General features: G+C 42.0%; 1 protein-coding gene across 4 annotated transcripts in view; it reads left to right on the plus strand.

Moving 5' to 3' along the window:
• Positions 1-26,017, plus strand: part of CTDSPL2 (CTD small phosphatase like 2) — a 72,546-nt gene that overhangs the window by 36,547 nt on the left and 9,982 nt on the right. For all 4 annotated transcript variants that reach the window (XM_030577910.1, XM_030577911.1, XM_030577913.1 and 1 more), the window contains 8 exons: positions 1,723-1,861; positions 5,391-5,540; positions 6,003-6,218; positions 7,223-7,301; positions 7,592-7,703; positions 9,770-9,856; positions 24,655-24,717; positions 24,829-24,908. In XM_030577910.1, coding sequence (XP_030433770.1) covers positions 1,723-1,861; positions 5,391-5,540; positions 6,003-6,218; positions 7,223-7,301; positions 7,592-7,703; positions 9,770-9,856; positions 24,655-24,717; positions 24,829-24,908 — 926 coding nt within the window. The remainder of the gene's footprint in view (positions 1-1,722; positions 1,862-5,390; positions 5,541-6,002; positions 6,219-7,222; positions 7,302-7,591; positions 7,704-9,769; positions 9,857-24,654; positions 24,718-24,828; positions 24,909-26,017) is intronic.

The following is a 26,017-nucleotide window of genomic DNA, read 5'->3' on the forward strand; positions in this document are numbered from 1 at the left end:
GCAAGTTATGTGTTCTGCAAGTTATGTGTATCTAGCATTATGATATTTGGGGGGGAAAGATGTGTATTTAAAATTTCATTTCAGAAGTGTGTTATAGGCAAGGCCCCGTGTGCTTTGCAGCAAGCTGGACTTCAGTTCTAATATGATCTTTAGATTCTGTGGCTCTCTGGAAATTCTGCAGCAGTTCCAGATGCATTTTTTATATTGAGGATTTTAATTAAATACAAAAATGAATAATATAATGGTACAGTATCCTCTGAATTTGATATCAAAACAAACACACAGTTTATTTTATATTCACACAATTTCAGTTTTCAGTATGCTGTAGATTGTCATCTTTAGGTTTCAGATTAAACATTCTATTAAATTCTATTCTACCAAATTCATGGTCCAGTTTGGTATTTCACAGTATTGTAATTGTAGGAGTCCAGACCCAAAAAGGAGTCGTGAGGGGGGTTGCGGTACTGCTACCTTACTTCTGCACTGCTGCTGGTATGGTATGGTATTGCCCACCTTACCTCTGCGCTGCTGTCTGCAGAGCTTGGCCACCTGTAAGCGGCTGCCCAGCTCTGAAGGCAGCAGCACAGGAGTAAGGGTGGCATGATATGGTAGTGTCAGCCTTACTTCCTGCATTGCTGCGGCCAGGTGCTACCTTCATAGCTGGGTGCCCAGCCAATAGTCGCCGCTCTCCGGCCATCCAGCTCTGAAAGCAGCACAGAAGTAAGGGTGGCAATACCGCGACCCCTCTAAATAATCTTGTGACCCCCTCTGCAACTCCTTTTGGGTCAGGACCCCCAATTTGAGAAATGCTGGTCTCTCCCATTAAATCTGTATAGTATAGGGTAAAAGCACACAAAAGACCTGATTTCAGGGTGGGGCCGGGGGCAGATTTCACGGTCCGTCACGTGTTTTTTCAGGGCCGTGAATTTGGTAGGGCCCTATTATTGCGGCAGTTTGAACCTATTGAAAGAATGGGAGGGGAGGAAAAAACACACACACACGACAAAGAAAATGTACAAAAAGCTTTGCTTCCATGAAAGCCAAATAATATATGAGTCAGAACAGGCCAAGTCACCTTACCCTAAGGTAATGAAAAACAATGGAATATAACTCTTAACTTTTAACATTTTTTACTCCCTATTTTTTGTCATAGGCCCGGACACAGTTAGTTCTGAAATAAACCCTCTACTGTGAATAATTGTACAATTCTTGTATCGGGAAATATAGCAAGATTCTGAATTGTAGCAGACACTATATTTCATAATATTAAGTAAGGATGGCCACAAATGAAGGATTTTATATTGGGTTTTGTTATGCACTTTGCTTCCTGTGTATGCTAGGATCCAAAGAAAGCAAGTCACAGTTAATTTTAGTCATCAGATTTCTACATTAATTCAACCAGTATGGCATGCCATTTGTTTAATGTCATTACCCTTAATATTTACAGATCTGTTCTGCAGGGAGAAAAAAAGTCTGAAGAAAAGTTTTTCTACAACACAAATTGCATATACATCTTTCTTTCCCAGTACTCCACTTTTTACATTAATTTCTGACATTTTGGGAGAGTTTGAAATTCTAGATATGTATATCTCCTCACTACGAGGCTGCACATTCCTCACCTGGAAGTGTGGATCAATAAAAGGACCTTTTGTAGAATTTTCTGGTGTATTTAGTGGAAGTAAAGACACTATTCAGTGTGTATTTTTCTTTTTCTGTTTTAAGGAAGAAAGAGAAAATCCTGCAAAGAGAAGTAGAATTGAACGTGATCTAGATAACAACTTGATTTCTTCCACACCGCGAACAGGAGAAAAGCCTAACAAACAGATCTCTCGAGTAAGACGGAAAAGTCAAGTAAATGGAGGTTTGTAAATATTTCGTTCCTATATTAATGGGACAGAGTTAGAGGGTTAAGATCTAATACTTGTATGGTGACATATTAATACAGGGCTTGACTCTGCCCTGTTAGAGTAAATGCAAATTTTGCCATTAACGTCAGTGGGAGCAGAGTTGGACCCACAGTATCTGAAGTGTTCTTTTCTGGAGAGTAATTGTAAGTATTTGCGGTGGATGAGTCTGAGAAACAATCTGATGAATATGTTTTTTCTTTTTAAGAACCATTCAGTTATGGGAAAACCACCACATATCTTAGAACTGCTTAGCCATAGTATTTTCCACTTAGAAAGGCAATAGGAATACTTAGTTGTGGGAAATTGCTCATCTTCAGTGTTTTACAAACAGGAAAATGTATTCCATAGCAGGTGGTTTGCATGAGAATCATTCCACTTTCCAGGTGCTGAAGGCACTTGGTCAAATAAGTGCAAGAAATGGAATTCTTTCACAAATGCACACACAGGCATATATTATTCTGTGCTTATAGTAATGCCAATTTAAAATATAAAATTCATATTCATATTTTAACATCCTAGCCACCTCTACTGTTCTAGCTCTAACCACTCCCTAAGTCAGGCTTCCAACCTTAAACAGGATTCCCCACTGAACTCATAACTTAAAATCTTTCTCCCCCCACCCCCTCGTTATTGAAAAGCACACCCCAGAGTGTCTTGTTCTTTGGATTACTTAAAACATTTTAAAATCTTTTTAAAGGTTTGTTGAATAGCTTAGTGATCTGGTTGATAGACTTTCTGTTTTCAACTTGTGTGTTTATGAGATTATTTACATGATTGGAATTCTTTGTCAGCTGATCAGACTGCAGTTTTCAAGCTATTTTCTAACTTGCCATGACTTGTCTGGGTGCAGTAACAAAGGAATTTCTATTTTCAGGAAAATGTAAGGATTATTCAGTGCAAAAATTTTCTATATGAACTCATTATTTTACATTAATTGAGTACAAGTTCTTATATTTGACAAGAAAAATAGTTATATAAAGAATAATGTGTTCTTAATTACCTTAGTAAAGCAATATTTCATCATTGGAAACTGATAATAATGACCTAAACCATGAATCCTATCTTAGACCATAGTAGTCTGTAACCAGGATCTCAAAATGAAATTACTTTAATGGGCTTTGGATTGAGGCTGATAATACATAGGTTGAGGAAAACAGTTTATTTTTTGTAGTTGTGTTTCATGGTCCTTGTCCCTGTTCTTACTACTTCCCCTTCTCCCCAATTTTTTTGGTATCTCAGATTCCCTTTGTCCTTCCCTTCTCTCTCTCTCTCTCTCTCTCTCTCTCCCTCCCTCCCTCCCTCTCTGGACAGCTTGCATTGATGGCTGCTAGGTTGGCTGTGATCTGTTTATCAGCCAGTCAGATGCAACATGGATTTACCTGTAAAAGTTTTTTAAAATGTGCTGTTATTTGTCCTTTGAACAGATCAACTAAATGTCTGCTAGGGAATTAGGATTTTTCCCTAATTCTTTCAAAGATTCAGTTGATGGTGTTCTGATATTCAGTGGCTGTACAAGAGGTCTTGTTTCCAAACAGAAAGACATACTTAGTTAAATGGAAATGCTTCTCGTAGTGGAGTCATGTTCACCACTTGGACTTTTCTGTTTCTTATTGTCTTTGAAACACTCAGGATTCTTATTTAGTTCTGTTAGAGTTCATCTAGTTGCTCTATCAACATATCTCCTGCTGGAGGCAGGTCATTTGATTTCTCTGACCGAGTGTGTCTAAATTTTTTAATAAATTGATTCATGCATTTCCACCATTTAAAGAGCTTTTCTCTATCTGGGACTTGAATATAGGAATTGCATCTTTTCTGAACACATGTCATAAGGTTCTTTATATCACTTTTCTGTTAAGACAATGTTTTTGATAGCCATCACGTCAGCTCTCACAGTGACTGAAATACAGGCTGTGATGGCTTGCCCTCCATATGCTGTGTTTCATAAGGACAGGTTTCAGGACAGAGTCACTTTCAAGCTGGATCAGAAATGTTTACCAAATGGGGTTTTAGAATTCCATGTGAACCAGTTCATATGCTTACCAACATTTTTTCCTAAACCTCATGACTTTCTTATAGAGGTTAAACGCCACACACTGGATGTTTCTAGGGCTATACCTTTTTATTTATCCAGGACAAAGCCATTCTCTAAATTGGCTAGATAGACTTGTTACCAAAAGTCACATATATAGGGGCCAACTCTGTCATATCAGAGACTCTACATAGGTGGTGGATTGTGTTAAGATTTCCTGTTCATTAAACAGGGCACATTCAGTCAACATCTGTAGCTTGTTTCGGAGAGTCCCTGTTTCTGAGATTTGTTAGAACAGCTACTATGAATTTGGTTCATATATTTATCAGTTCCTACTCCACTATCACAGTTTCTAGATCAGATGCTCTGCTGGGCAGAGGTGTCTCAGTAATTTAGATAAGACTCCTGTTTCCTTAAGGGGTAACTGCTAGTCAGTCACCTATAGTGGGATCCATGTGGACAAATGCTAAAAGCAGAGGTTATTTATGTTCCAATAACTGGAGTTCTTCAAGATGCCTTTGTCCACATGGAACCCATGGTCTGCTCTGCTTTCCAATTGGCATGGAATCCTTACATAGATATTCAATATTAAGTGAAGGAACTAATGGTGGTTGCTGCTTGCTCCACCCTTTAATACCCTTGCTGTAGGGGGCGTGAGGGCATCCAAGGCACATATGCAGCCCGACGGACACTGTGGCTAAAAGATTCCACATTCGCATTACTGTAAGGTAAGTAACTATCTTTGTTTCAGCATCAGAATGACACCACTTTATTTTTTTGGCTCTTACCCAAACCAGTCTGAGCTGGCACTTTTCAGCTCTGGGATGCCCCTGATATAACACACAGATTTATAAAAAGCCTTACTCAATTGTTTAATTAAAACTGAGATTTGCTTAATTATGTTCCATGACTAATTGGTATCTGTGGTTATGAAGAATAGTTCTAGTATTTTACTAGAGAATCAAAAATGGCATACAGAATAGTTGAGTAAGAACTTGATCCTGGGGAGGTGACAAACATACTCAATATCCATTGGAATCCATTGACTCTTGGAATCAGTGGGTACTGAAGGTGCCCAGCATCTTGGCAGGAGGCACTCTGCAAAATTGATCACTAACTGGTTAAATAAAGTATTTATAAACTTCTACTCATTAACTTGAACATTTTTTCTTTTTATAATAACTGATTCTTGCTCATTTTTATTGCTTATTTAAAGTGCTGTATAAAACTGATGTTATTCTGATGGTGAGATATTTAGTTTTCAGTACGTGGTGGTTCTTTTTTAGTAAAATTCATATGCCAGCATATCTGACCTGTGGAGTAGAATGAGGAAAATTCATGGTACTCATTTAAAAAAAAAATTACAACAAGAAAAGAGCGCAAGGACATGAGGAACAAAATCAGTCCATTGCAGTTTTATATCTTTTTTTTTTTTTTTTTTTTTCCTTTTGCAGAAGCTGGAAGTTACGAAATGACAAACCAACATGTAAAGCAAAATGGAAAATTAGAAGATAATCCTGCCACTGGCAGTCCGCCCCGGACTACATTATTGGGGACCATATTTTCTCCTGTTTTCAATTTTTTCTCACCAGCAAATAAAAATGGTAATTATCTAAAGTTATATTAACATAAAAGCTAAGTATGGGTCATAATTTTTTTTTTAAGTTGTTTAGACTGCTAATGGAACAGGTGATCCTTCTTGTTGACCTGCAGAGCAAGAGCTACAGTTGCCATAAAGGAAACTATATCTAACTATTAGAAGCGTTGTTTGAGCTATATAAGAGGAGGCATGGGCTTAGTTGCATTAAAATATTTGTTTCCTAGTTATATATGTCTCACACTTCACTTTGATTTACAAAGTATAAGAAACTAATTTGGTATTTTTCACCCTATCTAAAATGGATTTATCTCTCTTCACCCATCTTTGGTTTGTATTGTAATATCATGAATTAAATTAGGGACATCTTCAGTTATTCCAGAACACATTGTCTCTGAATCTACGAATACTGATACTCTGTTAAGTAATTCAGTGTTAGAATAATGATTGTACTGAAACCTCATTTCAGGAACATCAGGATCAGATTCCCCTGGGCAGGCTGTTGAAGCTGAAGAAATAGTCAAACAGCTTGATATGGAACAGGTGGATGAGATCACTACCAGTACTGCAACATCGACCAATGGAGCAGTTTACACTAGCCAAGCAGTGCAAGTCAGATCTACTATCAACAACGGTTTGGAAGAAGTGGAGGAAACAACTGATCGTGATCTACCACCACTTACAGGTAAGAAACTTGCATTTCCTGGGACTCTTAAGTTAGTTGTGCAATAATAAAAACGTGTTTGCGCATTTGAGTAGAAGCTTTCTAAGAAAGCCCAGAGTGTTACTGTATTTTATATAGACAAAGATTCCCCAAAGTGTTTACCTGCATGCTGATTTTCGTGAGCAGTAGCCTGGGAAACACTTTGTTATTCGGCAAAAATAGACTCTCATTGTAAACTTCTCAGGCCAAATCCACTCCTGATGTGGCTCAGTTGACTTCCAAATTTAAATAAAGCCTAATTCAAATGAATATTGTGATTCCAAGTGTCAGATTTTCTGACTCAGGATGTTTAGTGCCAAATGTATTAAAATAAAATGTAAACTCCTGAAATGCCCATCACCAAAAGGAAGTTCCGAACCCTTTGGTTGCTGTCACCAAAATAACATAGACAAATGAAAAATTTATATAGGTCCTTCCTTAATTTACAGTGTTTTCTTCAAGAGAATCATCATGTCCTTTTTGGATGAAAAGTCTAGAAATACTAAATTTACCGTTGGGCACAGGGTCATCACAAGCCTATGCACTATTTAAGTCTCACAAAACTGGTATTTAAGTAGAGCATATATTTCTGTGGATTTCACTGCTGGGAGGTGAATTCACCCTTTTATAATTATAATTGAGAGATACCTATCTCATAGAACTGAAAGGTCATTGAGTCCAGCCCCCTGCCTTCACTAGCAAGTACTGGACCAAGTACTGATTTTGCCATACATCCCTAAGTGGCCCACTCAAGAATTGAACTCACAACCCTGGGTTTAGCAGGCCAGTACTTAAACCACTGAGCTATCCCTTACCCTACTACAAGATGTAGGGCTGAGGTGAGTAGAAGAAGATGAAGAATTTTCACTGTTGCTATGAACACTTGTACATTAAATGCAAAATTTTCACATTTTAAAACTGCACTAATAAGACTAGCTCTTGTGGGTTTTTTTGTTTTTGTTTTGTGCTTTACCATTGAATTTTAGCACCAGTATCTCCAGACAGTGGTTACTCATCAGCTCATGCAGAAGCCACCTATGAAGAAGACTGGGAAGTCTTTGATCCGTAAGTGTTAATATTTTTACTGAAACATTACTTTTATAATTTTGGGCACTGGATAAAAAAACTTTGAATTTGAGCAAGTACTTTGTCATGTTTAGAACTTCCTTGCTGTGGTGAGTTCTATCTGAAAACTGCTAATTGTAAAACTAGTATATTGTGACTGGTCATGGCTTGTTATATTCAGTTTAAATTATTTATTTCTTACTTAGTCTTAATTACTTTAATTGACTTACTGTATTGTCAGTTAAGGTGATGTGAACATAATTATACAACAAATTCTCTTTCCTTTTTAGATATTATTTCATCAAACATGTTCCACCACTAACCGAAGAACAACTTAATAGGAAGCCAGCTCTTCCATTGAAAACAAGAAGCACACCAGAATTCTCTTTAGTTCTAGACTTGGTAAATATGCATATAGACATGATTTATTGTAGTGAGGGAAGAGTGAATTTATGTTCCACTTATTTTGCATATTTGACACATTGGGAACATGATGCTCCCATTATTAGAAAGAGACCTTATTAAATGCACATGTTGAAAGACTATAAAGTATTCAAAAAGATTTTAAAATATTTCAATTAAAAAGACACCAAGTTTAAAGAAATAGTTTGAGAAACTGTCACTGAATAATAAGCATGGAAAATTCACTGCATTTGTTGCATCATTCAACATTTTAATTTCTTAAAAAATCTTCATGAACAAAAGTTAGCTGAGCCTCCAGAGGACCGTCCCAAAAGAGTAGTGGAGAAAATCAGATATAATAAAGGAGAAAATTCAGCATCACCTGTATTTGATCAAATACTTACAAAAGGATGAGTCTCCAAGTGAGATTCCCTTAAGTCTGAGAGGACTTTTCTCACAGAGAAGAAAGCATGCTTCTCTTTAGAACTATTTGTTTTCACCCTGTGTTGATCCATTTTATTGTATTTAAGCTGTTGTTACTGGATAATTCAGTCACTGGCTATATAATTGTCATTTAATGAATAAACAAGTCTAATTTTTTTACTGAAATGGGGAAAAAAGCAAATAATTTTAGGAAGACTCATTATATAACAACTAGGTTGAGATTGACATTATAAGCACTGTTTTATCATATGCTATGTAATCTGTTATACACAGGTCATATGAATTGAATGCTCATTTCAAATTGATAGGAACAGACTTGTATTAAATAAGAGGAATTTGATTAACCTGTAAAATCAAGATTTTTTTCCTCTTGGGATTCTGTGTTCGTGCCACAGTTACAAATGAAATTCTTTTAGCTTTGCAACATTAATGAATTGTATAATACACCTCTATCCCGATATAACACGATCCGATATAACACGGGTTCGCATGCAACGTGGCAAAGCTCTGAGACGGTGCTCTGAGCAGCATGTTAAGGGTGCTGGCTCAGGCCAGGGCTGAGGGGTTCGATAAGGGGCAGAGGGTCTCGGGGGCGGTCATGAGCTCCCCCCCCAGGGACTTGGGGGCAGGAGTTGTGGTAGGGCGCTTTTGGGGGCCTTGCAGTCCCAGAGTGGCCCGGGGGATTAGCGGGGGGCCGGGAGCAGCCCGCTCTGCTTCCCTTGCCCCGGCCCCAGCCGTGTCACTCGGGGGAGAGGGTATGGGGGAAGGGATCCCCCCGCACTCACCAACAGCAGCAGAAGCGGAGCAGCCCGCCCTAGCCCACTCCACTCTGCTAGTTCCCAGCCGCAGTGCTCTGCTTCCCGCTGCAGGTGAGTGCGGGGATGGCGTCTTTTCCCCAACCTCCCCGCACTCACCGGTGGCGGGAAGTGGAGCAGCGGGAAGTGGAGCAGCCCAGCCCAGCCCCAGCCTGCTCCATTTCACCAGCTCCCAGCTATGGCTCTCCACTTCCTGCTGCAGGTGAATGCAGCCGCACCCCAGCGACATGGCTGGGGCTGGAGCAAGGAAAGCGGAGTGGGCTGGGGCCGCGTCGCTCTGCTTCCCGCTGCAGGTGAGTGCAGAGGGGAGGGGGGGGCATCCTTTCCCCAACCTCCCGCACTCACTGACGGTGGGAAGCGGAGCACTGCGGCTGGGAGGTGGGAGAGTGGAGTGGACTGGGGCCGGGCTGCTCCGCTTCCTGCTGCTGCCAGTGAGTCCCTGTCAGAGAGCAGAGGCTGGGGGGTGGATAAGGGTCCAGAGGGTGATAAGGGATGGGGGTATCTGGAGGGGGCGGTCAGGGAACGAGGAACGTGGGGAGTGATGGGGGGCGGGCAAAGCAAGTTTGATATAACGCGGTGAGATTTTTTTTATCTCCCAAGGACCACGTTATATTGGGGTAGAAGTGTATATTAATAGCTGTCTTTCAAACCGTAGGAGCAATACATTCAAAATTAAATTGACCATACTGAATTATAGAGTATAGTTCCCTTCCAAAAGAACATAACGAAACAAATAGTCTAATTTTCAGTAATCCTGTCACAAAAGCTTCTTAATTTAGTATGATCTTTGTATTTTATTTTTTCTAGGATGAAACATTAGTGCATTGTAGTCTAAATGAGCTAGAGGATGCTGCACTCACTTTTCCAGTGCTTTTCCAAGATGTCATTTACCAGGTAATTAGAAATATATAGGAAAAACGTACTTTTTTTTTTGTTTAATAGATAAAGTTATCATGCATATGTAATATCTTCTTGTCAGGAGAGAAAGAAACATTGATTGGCATCTAAACAGCCATTTGAGTTACATGCTGCAGATTTGAAATTTTGTAAGGCAGATGGTCATGTATTAGAAGTGTTGCGGAGTGCTTTTTATTACTACAACATGGTAATGATGATTACTAGTAAATATCAACAGTGACTAGTAAGAAAATGTAAATACTCTTTTTAGCAGCGGTATTCTATAGCAGCCTTTCTCCTTACCAGCAGATGGAGGCAGGAACATTGAAAGTTCAGGTAGTATCATTTCCCATGTAATAGCTTGCCACAAACTGTTAACTTTCTTCCCTGCCTGGGGAAACCAACTCATGCTGGTTGATCATTTCTTAGTGTGAAAAAGGCTGATCTTCAGAGCCTGAAGTTAACTAGCTTCTATCTAGCACCTAGTCTTGCATATCCTTTGCCGGTAACATTTCCACCTCTTCCGCCCCAGCTAGATTCTACTTGGTGATTACAGTTACTTTTGATTGTCTTGTGGAAACTGCTAGTCATTTTTTCTGCTTCAGGCAGTATTATTAGCTTTATATGTTTTACATTGACATACCATAGAGGAACAAGCATGGGAAAGAGGAGATCTGTTCCAGCAACTGCCAAAGATGCTGCACTGACCCAGGCTATTGTTCTCAGGTCCTTTTGTGTGATGTACCTGGGAGAGGCAACAGCTTCCCCTCCATGTAGTTCGCACGATATTGGACCCCTCTGTAGTATCTTTGGAGAATGAGCCAGTCATCAGGCACCTTAAAAGGACACTTGTCCAGGTATTTTTCCTAATTTTAAAAATGTTTTTCTTCTTTGTTGCATATAAAACCCCTTGGAATTTTGAAACTAAAATAATTTTTTAAATGGATTTCTTAACTTGTCTCCTATTTGGTGACTGCCATTCTCAGTTTCCTCCTGGATGAGCTGGGGAGGAAGCTTCAAATTAATTCTTTGGGGGCAAATAGATTCAAGCCTGTTTTTTCCTTTTCTCTCTGAGGCTCTCAGTATGATTTGAGTATTTCTGGCTATAACTATGCTCTTTTGGTGATGGTGTGTTTTAATGAGTGTAGCTGAGAGCCAGTTTAGGGTCTGATCAAAAGGAAATTTAAGTCAATGCAAAGACTATCTTACAAGGTTTCTATATCTGTACTTAACAACATTGTACGTAAGCTTGTACTTCTTTTTATCCAATAAGATAATGATGCAGTTTCATCTATTGTGCCTTAGTTATTTCCCAAGTTTAGAATTGCAAAGGAGCAGTACCTTCACAAGGTAGACTTGATAAGGACAGCCTGTGTCTACATCATGTATGTTGTATTAGGATTCCTGACCATCTATTTATTTTACTGAGGTGCTTGTACACCAGACATGGCAACCCAGAAAACATTCACCTCTTGCTAAATGGGGGACAATAAGCAGGAGATTAAACTGTCAAGAATTTAGTTATAACCATAAAACATTTAATTAACTAAGGCTATGGGTAAAAAGAGAAGTCTCCTCTTCAGATAATTGCTGAACAGAAACTGGTTAATATTACATACATTCTTAGCTTTGTATTGTAGATAATAGCTCACTATTTCATCTGCTTTTGAAAAGTTATTCTTTCAATTATCAATTTGGTCATCTCCTACGCAATAGGCCCATCTGAATTTCAGTTCTCCAAACTCGCCCATAGAGTGTCATTTAAGCTTTCACTGGTGTTGTCTCCTCCTGCTGGCAAGGAGGAAGTAAATGTCTGAGCAAAAGTTGAAGACAGATTATTAGGTAAGAAAATACTGTTATGTATTTATAAACTACAATACAGTGTAGCTCATTGAAAACAATATCTGACATGTAAAATCAGTTTGTGAAGATGTTGTCTATTAGTCTCTGAACATTTAATACCTTCAGTTAGACTCTTTAAGAAATACTGTGAAAGTAATGATCAAAAACATGCTTAAATCTTTTTTTAAGAGAGAGTAAAACTTAGCTCAGTACTTCTTTTCCTACAGGATTTCTCCATTCTCTTACACCCAGTTTTGCTAATAATTATGCAAATGGAGATCTGGGCTTCATACCATTATGATTTCTCTACCTAACTGAAGGCCACGAACCGATACTTTTGCAGTGGTGGGAGGGTGGATGAGCAAGCAGCTTACTTTGAAGTATATTCCAAAACTGGCCAACAATGCTGCAGTAATTAAGTCATTATAAATATAGTATATATTGAATGCCACAATACTTCTGTCTCTGGAGAACAAGAGTAAATGTTTAATTCTTTAGTACTAGTGTACGGATTTATTTTATAATGTATTAGCACTTTGTGTTAGGCACTCCCTTTTTTTACTTGGTTAAGAGGTTTGCACTGTATTTAGCTTACGCTGCAGAGCTATCAGTCCTAGACACTAGGTCGTCTTGCTCCCTCCTCCATCCAGAGAATATCTTCCCTTTACAAGTAGGCCTTATCCAGTCAAGAGATTTCTGTTCACTTAGTTCTTGGGCTCAACAGTCTCACTGATCTTCCTGTTTCAGCTCCGTAGCCCAATAGAAGCTGATCAAAAGACATTTCCTGTTCTCTACTCCACTGCAGCCAAATATAACTGGATTGTTCAACTTATTACTCTGATGGGATGTAGCAGGGGTATCTGAGAATTTTCATTCCCTTTCTGGTGAAATGGTATCCCAGTAGTTTCTCTAAAAGAGCAACAAAACCAGCAGCCTTTGGATCAATTGTTCAGGCTTCAGTCTGTGGTAGACACCCACAAAGAAAGCTATGATCAGATTGGAATCTCTGAACCTCAATCTAATTGGACTTTTAGAACTATGTTTTTCTCACCTGGAGAGGCACAATGAACTAAGAACCTTCTATTTCTGTTCATTTATATGATGATCTTCACCTTGGGTCTCTTACAGTTGGGTAAGATGAGTCTAGTTGCAATCCAGACCTGCTGAACTTCATTAGCCTATAACTACTCAGCATTTCTTTCAAGGACAGAGAAAGATGACCCCTAAAGCACTGCACAGTGATGACATCTAATTTAATAGGAAATACATATCTGGAGTTCAGCCACTAGTAGTCATCATCATCTGATATCTGCATAACCAGACAGATATTTCTGTGGGACATGAAAGAAGGAAGGGAAAAATAAGTAGTTAGTTCATCTGGTATGATAAAGTCTTAATGATTGTCTAGCTAATTATGGGACTTTTATTTAAAGCTGTGTGAAAGTGTTTACTGTATTACAGAATATTTTCTCCTCCTCCTCTTGTTTGTAATAATGCCTTAGAAATTTAACTAAAATTTATGTCCTTACCAGTTTCTACCCCTCTTCTGCACAAATATTTTGTTGTTGTTGAGCTGCTGGCATTGTTGTTTAAAAAAAACATAACAATATGGAAACATTGTGGGGGCAGTAGTTGTACATGTTTTCATGGATGGAGGTCGGATATGCAGTTACATGGACTATATATAGGAAAAAACTACATGGCTCAAATTTTCGCCTATGGTCATTAATGCCTCTATTTCCTTGTTAAGAGAATGTAAGGTTTTCATTAAAAAACAAAATAACTTATTTAACTAAGCTTAACTAGCTAACTTAACCAGATCATGTTCAATTTTTCTGTTTGCTTTTGCAAATTACTTGATATCATTATTAAGCTGTTTTAAAATATCTGTTTCCTTTTTTCATTCTTACTAGTTTTGAAACTTGTAATTGATCATTTTTGTCTTAAAAATATAGAATACTCATTCTGAGAGTCACATTAAAAAGCCCAGTTTCTTGAGTTCCATAGCTCTTCATCTGATTTATTTTTCCTTTAGAAGAATTTGTTTCATGCTGTATATCAAATAAAATAATTGCTATATGCTTTTTCCAAATTACCTACTTGATGACATTTTCAAACACTTATAATTACAAATAATTTTGGTTTTCTCAACAAAGATTGGCTAATAGTGTAAAGTCTGACAACTGGCTTGAAAAAATTTAGTATCCATTTTCAAAAAAGCTCTGGTCCTTATTGTGGCTTTTGAGTCATGGTTCAGGCTGAAGGGGTGCAGTGCAGCAGGAACCCCATAAGGAATCCTGGTTTAGTCAGCTGGCGTTCCCTCTCAGAGGTTCCAGGTTTGCACACTGCAGGGACACTTCCACCACCCTTTCAACAGGTGTCCTTGCCTCTTCACTCAGTGGGAGTGGAGCCACAACATTTAGGCATCTAGTGCCCCTAGTGGGCTAGCCAGGAGCAGAGCCTGCATTTCCCCTCGGGATTGTTCCTGGTCCCTTTACAAGGGCACACAGAGGTATGGCTCCTTGTGTTGTTATCTCTTTCCCTGCTCCTGTACACCAGATTAGACACAATCAAGCCCTGTGTTTACCTGTTATGATTGTAACTTACTCTCTACACCTTACTACACTGAAAACATGAGGCACTCCTAGTACCTCTCTACATTGAGACAATACTTTACTGTGCAAATAAGAGACCGTCTAGTATGCTTGTAAGTTTTCATCTTCATTCTGCCACTGACTCAGTGTGGCCTGGGGCAACTGAGCAAATCTCTCTGCCTCAATTATGGAAAGTAATGGCAAAAATGACCATTAATCATAGCTATTTCTTTAAAAAAAACTACCTGGTGCACCAGATTCAGCAGCAAGTGCCAGAATTCTAGGTGGGATGGGATGGGGCAGGGCAAGACTGTATGTGTGCACGCACAGCTAGGAGAATGTAGGCAGTGAAGGAGGGTGGGCAGAAACTGGTGGGTGAGTATGCAGATGATGAAGGGATGCAGGTGGGAAGGGTACACATGTTCAAGGGAATTTGGGGTGCAGGGGAGAGAGGGAAGTTTAGGGTTGTATGAAGGAGAATATAGAAGAAAGTAGGGAGGAGGCATTTGGGGGGTGTGCACAGGGATATGTAGGGAGTGACAGAAGAAATGGCAGATCTGTAGGATGGGGAAACTGAGATGTACCCTCTAGTTGCTTTGCTATGCTCTGGTGAAACAAAGCAGCTGAAATGCAGTTTAACTGGCCGGTATGCTCTGGCTGCAAAGTGGCATAAAGGAGCCTCAGCACACCAATGAACTGACTGTAAAAGTTAAAGTAAAAAAAATAAGGTTGATACTTCGTGTCTTCAAACAATTGGAAATAACACATGACAATATTCTCTTTGGGTTATCAAATTTTAAATTAAAAACAAGCAGGGAAATTCTTAGAGAAAGGTATGTTAATATGGAGGTAAGGTTGAGTATACATATCAGTAAGGCTGTGATTTTGTCATGGATCTTTTTAGTAAAAGTCATGGACAGATCACGGACAATAAAAAGTCATGGAAATCGTGACCTGTTCCTGACTTTTACTAAAAACATCCCTGACAAAAATGGGGAGGGAGGAGGATCCAGTATCATGACAGGGGATGTGGTGGTGGGGAGGCAGGGTGTTAAAATCTAATGTACATTTAAAAATCAGTTTAATCTAACCTGGGACCACAAATACTAGAGTGCCATAATCCTATAAGCAACTGTTGATCTATTGGATCATGGTGTAGGTGTAAAATGTCTAGTCAGGTGTCTGATGAATTGACGAACCCAATACGGGAGTGACCCAACTTGTTACAAATTTCACAGATCCATGTGTTCTTCTTTGAGTGCTTGCTCACGTCCATTCCATTAGGTGTGTGAGCTCGCCACATGCACTGGTGCCGGAAGTTTTCCCCTCAACAGTATCCGTAGGGGACCGGCTCTGGCGCCCTCTGGAGTGCTGTCCGCATGGCGCAGTATAAGGGGCACCACCGGCTCCCTCCACCCTCAGTTCCTTCTTGCTGCCAGTGATGGTACTGGAACATCTGCTGCTTTGGCTAACATTGTTTCGTTCTCTGTTCTTGTGAACTTAAAAACCTGTAATATAGTTATATATAGTTAGTAGTTGAATTAGTTACCTTTAGTAGTAGTTCTCAAACGCTTTGTTAGTCCCAAATGGGACTCAGCTGCGGGACGGGGCATGCCCTGGTACCCAGGCTTTAAGCCCTGCAATCTTTGCAAACAGCCTATGCCCGTCAGTGATCCACACAGTAGCTGCTTAAGGTACTTGGGCAAGGGGCACATAGGTGACAAGTGTCATCATTGTAAGTCCTTCAAACCCAGTATGAAAAAGGAACGGGACAGTCTCTTGAAGGCACTCCTGATGGAGTCAGCACTCACTCCAGCACTGGAGCAACAGTCCAACTCGGCACCAAGCACCGCGGCATCGGTGCACAGTGCTGTGCCGTTGCCATCCATGAGCTGGCACCAGTCCCCCTCCGCGGCTCTGTCCAAGAAGCCAAAGAAGACAGGGAGGGGAAGATCCCCTACTTCCAGCAAGGAAAAAGAGAGGGCTGGGGGTTAGCCAAGACCTGCGCCGGGCAGCTCAACGCCCCCTTCAGGAAGTCAGACCCCAGCTCAGGTTGAGCAGTGTAGCCCATCCTATGCTTTGCTTGCGACTCCAGATAGTAGTACAGGCCTCCATCAACTCCAGGTGCTGTCGATGCCCGAGGCTCTTCAGGCAGCTTAGGAGATCCTGATGCTTCCGGCGCCAGCAGTACCCAGGTCTGGGGATAAGCACGCCTTGGGACTGTATATGTCCCTGCCTCAGTGGCAGCATTCCCCATTGCGTGGGATGTCCTGCCACCACTTGTCAGCCTGAAGCCATCACACCTCAGATAGACAGACGTAGCAGAACGCTCTTTGGTCCCTGGACTTTGGGCACTGACATCAGGATTTGAGGCATACTTCGATTGTAGCCTGGTGCAGACCCACTGAGGCATGCCCCATCCCTCCTCCTCCTCCCTCTCCCCTGACAGGAGCAGTGAGACTGACCCCTTATGTTGCAGAGAGCTTGGTGCAGATCCTGTGACCAATTAAGGGATCGAAGCCACCAGACTACCATTGTTGGTCTCTGAGACTGGGATCGCCACATTTCGGGAGTTCCTCCCGGCAACCGGCATGTGATAGCTCCCAGTGCCTCTCAACATCCCGGTCAGATAACATAAGGTGTAGATCGCCAGGTTTCCAACACCGATCTGCCAAACAGAGAGAGTCCCCAAGGCCCCGACGTAGACAGTCGTCTCGCGTGGACAGGTCTGCCTCCAGGTCTGATAAGAGCTGCCACTGGATAGTGACTGCTCTGGCTACAGCTCTGGCACTGAGCAGGGCTCCTTAACTATGGGGCAATCTGTGGTGCCACCTACATCATCAGCACTGAAACCTGTCCTATGGCCCCAAGCACAGTGGCTGGCATCATCGTATCCATGGAACCCAGACTTCCCAGGCTGCCCACTCAGTGTCGGGAGCCTTGGACAGGCCAGCGGCCTCAACATCCTGACCTCCTCCAGTGCCTGGGACTTCGGGGAGAAGGACCCCACAAGTCCAGGAGGACCCAGGGGAGCAGCCTGCTGGAGCACCAATGGACATGGATGCTCCTGCAGTACCAGCATTGTCCTCGCCCAGTTCCTCAGGATGATGCTAAGGCGCACCAGGAACTATTGAAGAGGGTCACATCTAACCTGGGGCTCCAGGCCAAGGAGTTGGAAGAGCCTTTTGACTCCATGTTCGATGTCCTCTGCTCCTTGGTCCCTGCCAGGGTGCCTTTACCCCTTCACAAGGGGGTATCAAAGATTACTACTGACCTCTGGCAGACTCCCTCCTCCTTGCCCCCTATCTTCAAAAGGGCCGAGCGCATGCAGCGTCTTCCTACCTCACCTGTCGGGCAAGATGGTGAGAATCCTGATGGACAACACAGCCTCAGTATTCTTAATCAACAGGCAGCGGAGCACCTCAGCAGGGCCTTCTTTCGCCACAAATGGTCGCTCCACTGGGAAGTAGCCTACATGGTCTTCCAGAGGTGGGGAACTACCCAAGTGGAGCTGTTCACCACTAGGCAAAATAGAAAATGTCATTGGTTTTGTTCTTGGCAAGGACTCCCTCTCCAATGCCTTCCTCCTGTCGTGGTCGGGGAGCCTGATGTACACATTCCCTCCGATTCCTCTCATCAGCAAGGTCCTGGCAAAGATCAAGAGAGGATCATGATCTCCCCAGCGTGACCTCACTAGCACTGGTTCGGCATGCTCATGAACCTGTCAGCGGTCCCTCCCTGGCCCCTGCCCAACCGACCGGACCTGCTTCGCAGGACCACAGTCAGCTCTTACGCCCCAACCTCACGTCCCTCCACCTCTCAGCATGGATGCTGCATGGCTGAACCTGGAGGAGCAGACCTGTTTGGAGGAGGTCCAACAGGTTCTCCCGGGAAGTAGGAAGCCCTAACTAGACTGATTTTCCTGGCCAAGTGGACAAGGTTTTCCCGCTGAGCATCCGAGCGTGGCATCTCTCCCTCGCACTCTTCCATACAGACTGTCTTAGACTACCTGTTTCATTTGAGGAACCAGGAGCTGGCACACACTCCTTTAGAGTGCATCTTGCGGCCATCTCCCTTTTTCACCTGCTTTTCACCGATCCAAGGACAGACATTTGTTTTCCCATGACATGACAGTCAGATTCTTGGGAGAGCTTGAGAGACTCTTCCCGCAGGTATGGACTCCTGTCCCACAGTGGGATCTTAACTTGGTCCTCTCTAGACTCACTGGCCCTACTCTTTGAGCTGCTGGGCTCCTTCTTCTTTTCCCACCTGTCATGGAAGGTTGCGTTCCTGGGGGTGGTTACATCAGTGAGAGTCACTGAGATTAGAGCCTTGACCTCAGAACCGCCATACACAGTTTTCTACAAAGACCAGGTTCAGCTGCGGCCCCACCCGGCCTTCCTGCCGAAGGTGATGTCTACCTTCCATATGCAGCAGGACATCTTCCACCCGATGGTCTGTCCCAAACCACATAAGACCAGTGAAGAGAGGCATCTTCATGCGCTGGACGTCCAAAGGGTCTTGACTTTTTACTTGGAACATACCAAACCTTTCCGTAAATCAACGCAGCTCTTCATCACTATAGTGGATAGGATGAAGTGCCTTCTGGTGTCCTTGCAGAGGATTTCCAGTTGGATCACCTTGTGCATAAGGACCTGTCACAATCTTGCGTTACGACCATCCAGATTGGATGGGATTCTGTGCGCTCCACCCAGCTTTCTACATTGATGTTAAATGACGTCATATCATTTTTGCACATTTCGTGGTACTGCCATAAAGGGCGACCCCATTTTCTAGAGCTATCTCGAATGTCGCTGTACAAAATGGTCTTGGGGATACGGTCTTCTTCAGTTCTCCTGATATGACTGAACCATTGCAACTTCCTCTTCTTGATAGTAGTTTCTAAGTGCGTCAATCCTCTGTGCTCCAGCACCTCTGTGTTTGGTATTATGTCCTGTCACTCCTATTTTCAGGATCTTGCCCAGCCATCTCATGTGGAAGCTGTTCAGTCTGCTAATGTGCCTAGAGTATGTAGTCCATGTTTCTGAACATAAAGCAGGGATGACAGCACATAAGTCTCATAGATTTACATCTTCACCTTTATTGATAGTTTGCTGTTATTCCATGCACATTTCTATAATAGCCCAAAATTCTTAGCTGCTTTTTGGAGTGTTAGTTCAGTCTGAAAGGAAGGATTCCTGCTGATCATAGAACCCAAGTAGCAAAACTGTCAACAATGCAGAGATTTACCCTCCAGAGTGATGTCAGGCATTGGTTCTTCCACCCTTTGGTACGTGATCAGTCTTCTTGAAACTAATTATCAATCCAAAGCTCTTGCATGACACTCAAAATCTACCCAAGAGATTTTGCAGGGAAAATTCACTGTGGGTAACCAAAGCTGCATCATTCACAATCAGGAAATCTCTCAGAACCAGCTCTTTCCCCTTGGCATTCATTCTAATTCTTGCTATGTTGAACAAGCCTCCGTCTAGTGTGGTTTGAAGATCAGTGCCATCGTTGCTGTCAAATGCATGAGAGAGCAGGAATGCAAAGTAGAAGTTAAAAAACACAGAGGTTAGGACACACCCGTTTCACCCTACTATTGATGTCAAAGGCACTTGGTTTGTAGTCAGCAATGATGGCCCAGTGATTAAGGTGCTAACTTCGGTCTAGACCTGGGTTCAATTCCTCCCCAGATTGCCTTTGTGACAACGGGCAAGTCACACAGTCTCTCTGACACTGTTTCCCATCCTGTGCTTTGGATGATTTTGTTAGCTATTTTTAAAAAAAACCTCATCCATCTCTTCTTTTTAGTTAGGTGGTCTGTAATGGACTCCTACCATGACGTGAATTAAGGTTGTTCTTCAAGTATGTGTCCCTGTGTGTTCTCCACCATAGTACGTGTGAGTGCCTGTATGCACTCAATTGGAGATTTTAGAAAGCTGTATCTGAGTACACAACTGCACACCATATAGTGGCATGCTCCAGTATCAAGGTTTGTAAGGAGGTGCAAACCCACCACTACTCCAATACCTTCTCCATAGTCCTTTGCTCAAGATGTATCTTAGCTGTGTTTGCTGCTAGATTTACAGCTTCCTTGTTCTTGCTTAATATTTTATTTTAATCTGTTTTTTTCAATTTTAATGTTTTAGCGTACACTTATGCTATTTTGAGGGAGAGATTCCCACATCTAATTCCTTTCCTTTGTCACCAGAACCTTCACTTTCAGCTGTTGCATCTTTTCTGTCCCTTTTCCTGCTTGGGTTATTCCAAAGATCCCAGGCTTTAAAATTGCTAGACCTGCCACAGGTCTTTTCCCATCAGTGACAGTCATTCCGTTGTCTCTGCTGTCTTGGAGAGTCCTGCGTCCTTTGGCCACTGTCTCTCTGACTGCGCCAGTGCCTTCAGCCTTCTTGAGTGAGGACCATGGGTCAACTTCAGAAGTGAACCATTCCAAGAGGAAGAGACCCCACTCCCTGGTGAGAGACTCCAAAAGAACAGAAAAGTCACCTTCAAGGCCAGGACTTAAGGAGAGCTCCCATCCAGGTCAGCGAGGCCCTTTATGCTAGCCCTGTGGCTAGTGTGCGCACATTCCATGTGCCAATGGTGATCGGTGTCACTTTAAGTTTTGTTTTTGTTTGACCACTTTTATGAGATCCCCGCCAGCCGCGGTATGCTGGCCAGGGTAAGGTGAAGCAGGTAATGTTTAGGGCACCTTTTCTAGCCTCCTCCTCGTTCTACGGAGGTGAGCAGTGCAATCCTGAATAGGGCTGCTCAGTCGCTCAAGAAGACGCCGAGCTCCACTGCTGCTTCGGTCAGTGAGGAATGACCATTATACCTGAGCCGCCTGTGTACAGGTCCGCGGCTACAGCTCCCAGTTTATCCACACCTGCTGCGTCGTCGGTCGCCCATCGCCACAGGACTTGATATGATGTGATATGATATGATATGATGTCGAGACTTGCGTGTGAATTGGATTAAAGTGAGGGAGAGTTGCGTGACGTCAACCTCACTCTCTCTTCCCAGTTCCTATCTGTATCTAGTAGCAGGACAAGAGTCGAGACGGCTGGAGATAGGGCAGGGCGCAGTGGATGACCAGGATGCCTACGTGTCTTGTCGTGCTCTTGAGCATTCCACAACGCTTGCTGTCACTGCCTTCCTGACCGTTGAACCAGGTTTCCTCAGTCAGCCGGATCCAGCCTTTGCATGCAATGGGTAGACAGGCCCTAACTCACTTGAGATGGTTTCTGGGGTGTGGCCGCTGTCGCATGCTGACAGCTACTTGGAGCCACAGGTGAGAGCTGGGTGTCAAGTGGGGACCAGAGTGGATGAGCTACTCCTAGGAGTATGACTGCTTCCCTATCAGAGGTACTACCCCTCCCTGACAACCCCATACACCCCAGAACGGTTCATCACTGTAAATGGACAGAGACTTCAGGCAGTGGACCACTTCACGTACCTGGGCAGTACCCTTTCCCGAGCAGTGTCAATCGATGATGAAGTAAACTGCCGAATTGCTAAAGCCAGCTGTGCATTTGGCCGATTGCACTTCAACGTCTGGGAATGTCGAGGGATCAGCCTACCAATGAAGCTGAAGGTCTGCCGAGCAGTGGTGCTTCCAACTCTGTTGTATGCCTGCGAGACGCGGACTGTTTATTGGAGTCATGCACGAAGGCTCAATCACTTCCACATTTCCTGTCGGCGAAAGCTTCTAAAAATCAGATGGCAGGACAAAGTGCCCAATACTGAAGTCCTTACCAGAGCCAGTCTGCCATCAGTTCACACACTGCTGATGAGAGCCCAGACCAGATGGGCCGGACATTTTGTGAGAATGTCAGACGAGCGCATTCCTAAACAACTCTTCTACAGAGAACTCACCCAGGGAAAGTGCTCCCATGGAGGACAAAAGAAGTGGTTCAAGGACATGCTGAAGACCTCTCTGAAGTCCCTCGAGATCAACACTGCCACATGGGAAACCCTCGCACTGAACCGTGCAGCATGGCGCAGCCTCATTCACACAGGCAGTAATACCTCTGAGGCGAGCCATACTGCTGAGGCTGAAGGAAAGCGTGAGCTGCGCAAGTCCAGAGCTGCCTGTACATCATCGACAGTGCCATCACATGTCTGCCCGACGTGTGACAGGACGTTCCATGCCCTAATTGGACTGATCAGTCATCTTCGAATGCACAGAGTCCGGTCATCGAACGAATGAGTTATTGAGGTCTTCATCGACAACGATGGACGAACATCATCATCATCATCATGGATGTGCAGCACCAGAAGGTGCCAGGGCCAACCCGATGGATACCGCTAAGGGAAAAATTTCCGTCGACTGTACTTGGCATACACCTACAATGGAATGGACATATGCAAGCATGTGAAGAACTTGTCATGAACAGGTCCGTGATTGGTTGAGCCCATCTGGAAAAGGTCTGAACCAACTGGTTCTTCAGGGACCACTCATGCATCTGGGAGTGATCTGTGACCATGTTGTTTTCCCTTGCCAAATATATTGCTACAGGGTAAATGTTGTGGCGGATACACCAATCCCATTTCTTTATTGCCTCTGCATACAAAGAGGCAGAGGGAGCAACCTCTTGTTTGTTTATATAATACATTGCCAATTTATTGTCTGTTACTACCCGCACAATCTTCCCTTGCAAGTGAAGAAGGAACGATCTGTGGGCCAGGTGAATAGCTCTTAATTCCAGTACATGGCTGTGCAGTGTTCTTTCTTGAGAAGACCAATGACCTTAAACCATTAAGTTGTTCAAGTGTGCTCCCTAATCCTTTGTTGATATATCTGAAGTCACTGTCTAGCATGGACCTGGAGGAGTGAACTGCACACCTTTGAGCATGTTGGTCCTGTTTGACCACCAGTGTGTAGAGAGGCTGTAATTTTCTGGGACATGGTGAGACACAACTGAAGACCATCCAAATTTGGACCGTAGACAGGGATGTCCAGTGTTGCAAAGGTATCATTGTCAGAAGGGCAAATGAAGTCATGTAGATAGTGGCTGCTGCAAACCCCTTTGAGATCCAGGAAGAACTTTATCATCAGTGTGGGGCAACTTTGGATCTTCATAGGCATTGCTCCATTTTGAGAAATCTGTCTTCTGGCAGAAGGGCTCTCCCTGCTGTTGAGTCCAATATAGGATCTACAAAGAGGATCCTTTGAGTAGGACAAAAGACCGATTTGGAAAGCTGAGGAAAAATCCTAGACCTGATAAGAAGCTGGTTATGGCTACAAACACTGTAGAAAGCTTTCTGTTCAAGTAAGATCTGGTCTTCAGTAGTCAAGAAATGTGTGCTTCCATCAGAAGACCAAGATCCATTGCAATACGACTGTTGATGATATGGAACTTCCTGTTAATCTGTGGAGTTCCCTTTTTATTCCTTCTGAGAACTCAGGCCTTTCCTACACACAAAATTTACACCAGTTTAGTGAAATCAGTGCAAACCCTGTGTGGACACTCTTATTTTGGTACAAGAGTGACTTGTTTCAATGTAGCTTAAATTTGTTCCTAATTGACTTAAGGGTAAACAAAAATAAAGCTGTTTTAAAAGATAATAAAAGTGCCTGCCTTGTCTTTGGCACCAGTTTAACTAATTGGTTTAAAATAACACCTTTACTTAAACTGGTGCAACTCTATATGCAAACGAGTTTGTAAAAATGGTAAACAGAGGACAAGATCCTCTTCCTAGCCCTTTGGTAGCCTCCCTGATCCTGGTGTCCAGTATCTCATCCCTACTCAGCAGAAGTAGAAATGTCCATTTGCCAATTGTAAAATCCAGTGTCGCAAGGCCAGTGGCATAAGACTGTTTAAAATCCTAAGAATTCGTCGTCTTAATTCAATTTTAGATTTTCTGCCATGTTCAAGGTGCAGCAGCTAAGATTATGCTGGGTAACACTGATGGTTTGCCATTTGACAGTGCAGTTTCTTTTGTGGCTAAGATTTTCTTTTGAAGTTCAGTGTGGCTGCTGATTGACAGAACCTGAAGCAGATTGAGGGATTAGAGTTGCAAAATACAATTTTTAGTTAAGAAATTGCCTGGTTCCTCTATTTTTAAAATGATTTCTGACTTCATCAAGTTTTCCAGTAAATCAGTTAAAGATTACTTTACCATTTTAACTTTTCACTCATAGAAGAGTTGAGTGGTATTGCAAGTTGGTTGAAATATTTTTGAATGCTCAAATATTACTATATGAGTAATCTGTTATTTCTGTTCAGTGTGTTCCTAATGACCATTTTTAGTTAATAATCTGTACAGACTATCTGTAGCTTCAGCTGTTCCTACAGTAAAGCCACTTTGAATCTTTCTGTATTATTTATTTAAACCCGTCTCTTATTTCTATAGGTTTATGTGAGGTTAAGGCCGTTCTTCAGAGAATTCCTGGAACGTATGTCTCAGATTTATGAGGTAATAATACTTGGATATCTCCCTGAAATTTCTTTTTATATTATATATGCTCATTTATATGATGCTAAATAATGCAATAATGATGCAACTTTTTCCTCCTCTAATTTATAGATCATTCTTTTTACTGCTTCTAAGAAGGTGTATGCAGACAAGTTACTGAACATACTAGACCCTAAAAAGCAACTGGTCAGGTAAACTTGATTAAAAACTCATGTAAATATCTAATGTTAGGCTAACCAATTTATTTTTCACAAAATTATAATTAAGAAATAAATCATGACACATTAACTTCTTTGTTGTAGTGTGCCGCACTGAATTGACCAAGCGTGTATGCATAAAAGGGGGAAATGAGAGGTGGAAAGGTACTTGAATTATTGTACAAGGGATACTAGAGACATAAACCCTAACCACTTTTGTACTCCACTCTGATACTTAAAAGCATATGTATCCCTTGATCCATCATAACATATTTGAGAGTTACTCATTACAAATGTAATTCTTCTAGAACCTGTTTCTCTGTGACATCATCAATATTTGACTGATTTTTAAGTGTATATCAAGAAAACAAATAGATTTTGACAGAAAATAATTCATTATTTGATGACTTTTTAAAATGAACTACTTTTAAAAGGACAATTCATAAAATTAATTTTAAATTGTTATCTGCAGGATCAAAATATTTGCATCTTTCATTCAAGCATGAAATGATTTGTTGATGATTCTGGTAACAGTTATTTAGCCTTATTCATTTCCTTGTCTCTTTACCTGAACCCTGGGCTATGATGTAGGGGAGTGTCTTGCATTGCTCAAGAACAATTCCTCAAGATTTTGAAGGAAATGTCGTTGGAGGTATTTGCATAGTGATCCTCATCTGGAAGGATGATAGACTTTTTGGATGGGAAAGTTAAAGCAGAAAAAAAGGGGAAATCCTCAGGGATCCATTCAAAATGTGATATCTTTATTAAGGAGAATAAATAGTTTCAGCCTTCTCTGGTTAGGAAATGCCCAAGAGCTCATTTGTAAACTTCTTGTTTGCATCATGTTAGCTCAGAAAACAGAGGGAAATCCCAGCCCCATTGAAGTATATGGAAAAGCTCCCATTGACTTCAGTGAGATCAGGATTTCTCCTGTTGTTTTTAAAGTATGGGACACCAATCATAATTTACTTCAAGGTTTTAAAGATATATTGTCAACTTATTTTAATCCAAATATTTTATACTTTCTAAAACTTCAGTATTCTAGTAGCATTTCACGTAATTGATATTTTTATGTAAATACTAAGCATTCTGGGGCAGGGACT

Source organism: Gopherus evgoodei, chromosome 10 (assembly GCF_007399415.2).
Source record: "Gopherus evgoodei ecotype Sinaloan lineage chromosome 10, rGopEvg1_v1.p, whole genome shotgun sequence".
Taxonomy (NCBI): domain Eukaryota; kingdom Metazoa; phylum Chordata; order Testudines; family Testudinidae; genus Gopherus; species Gopherus evgoodei.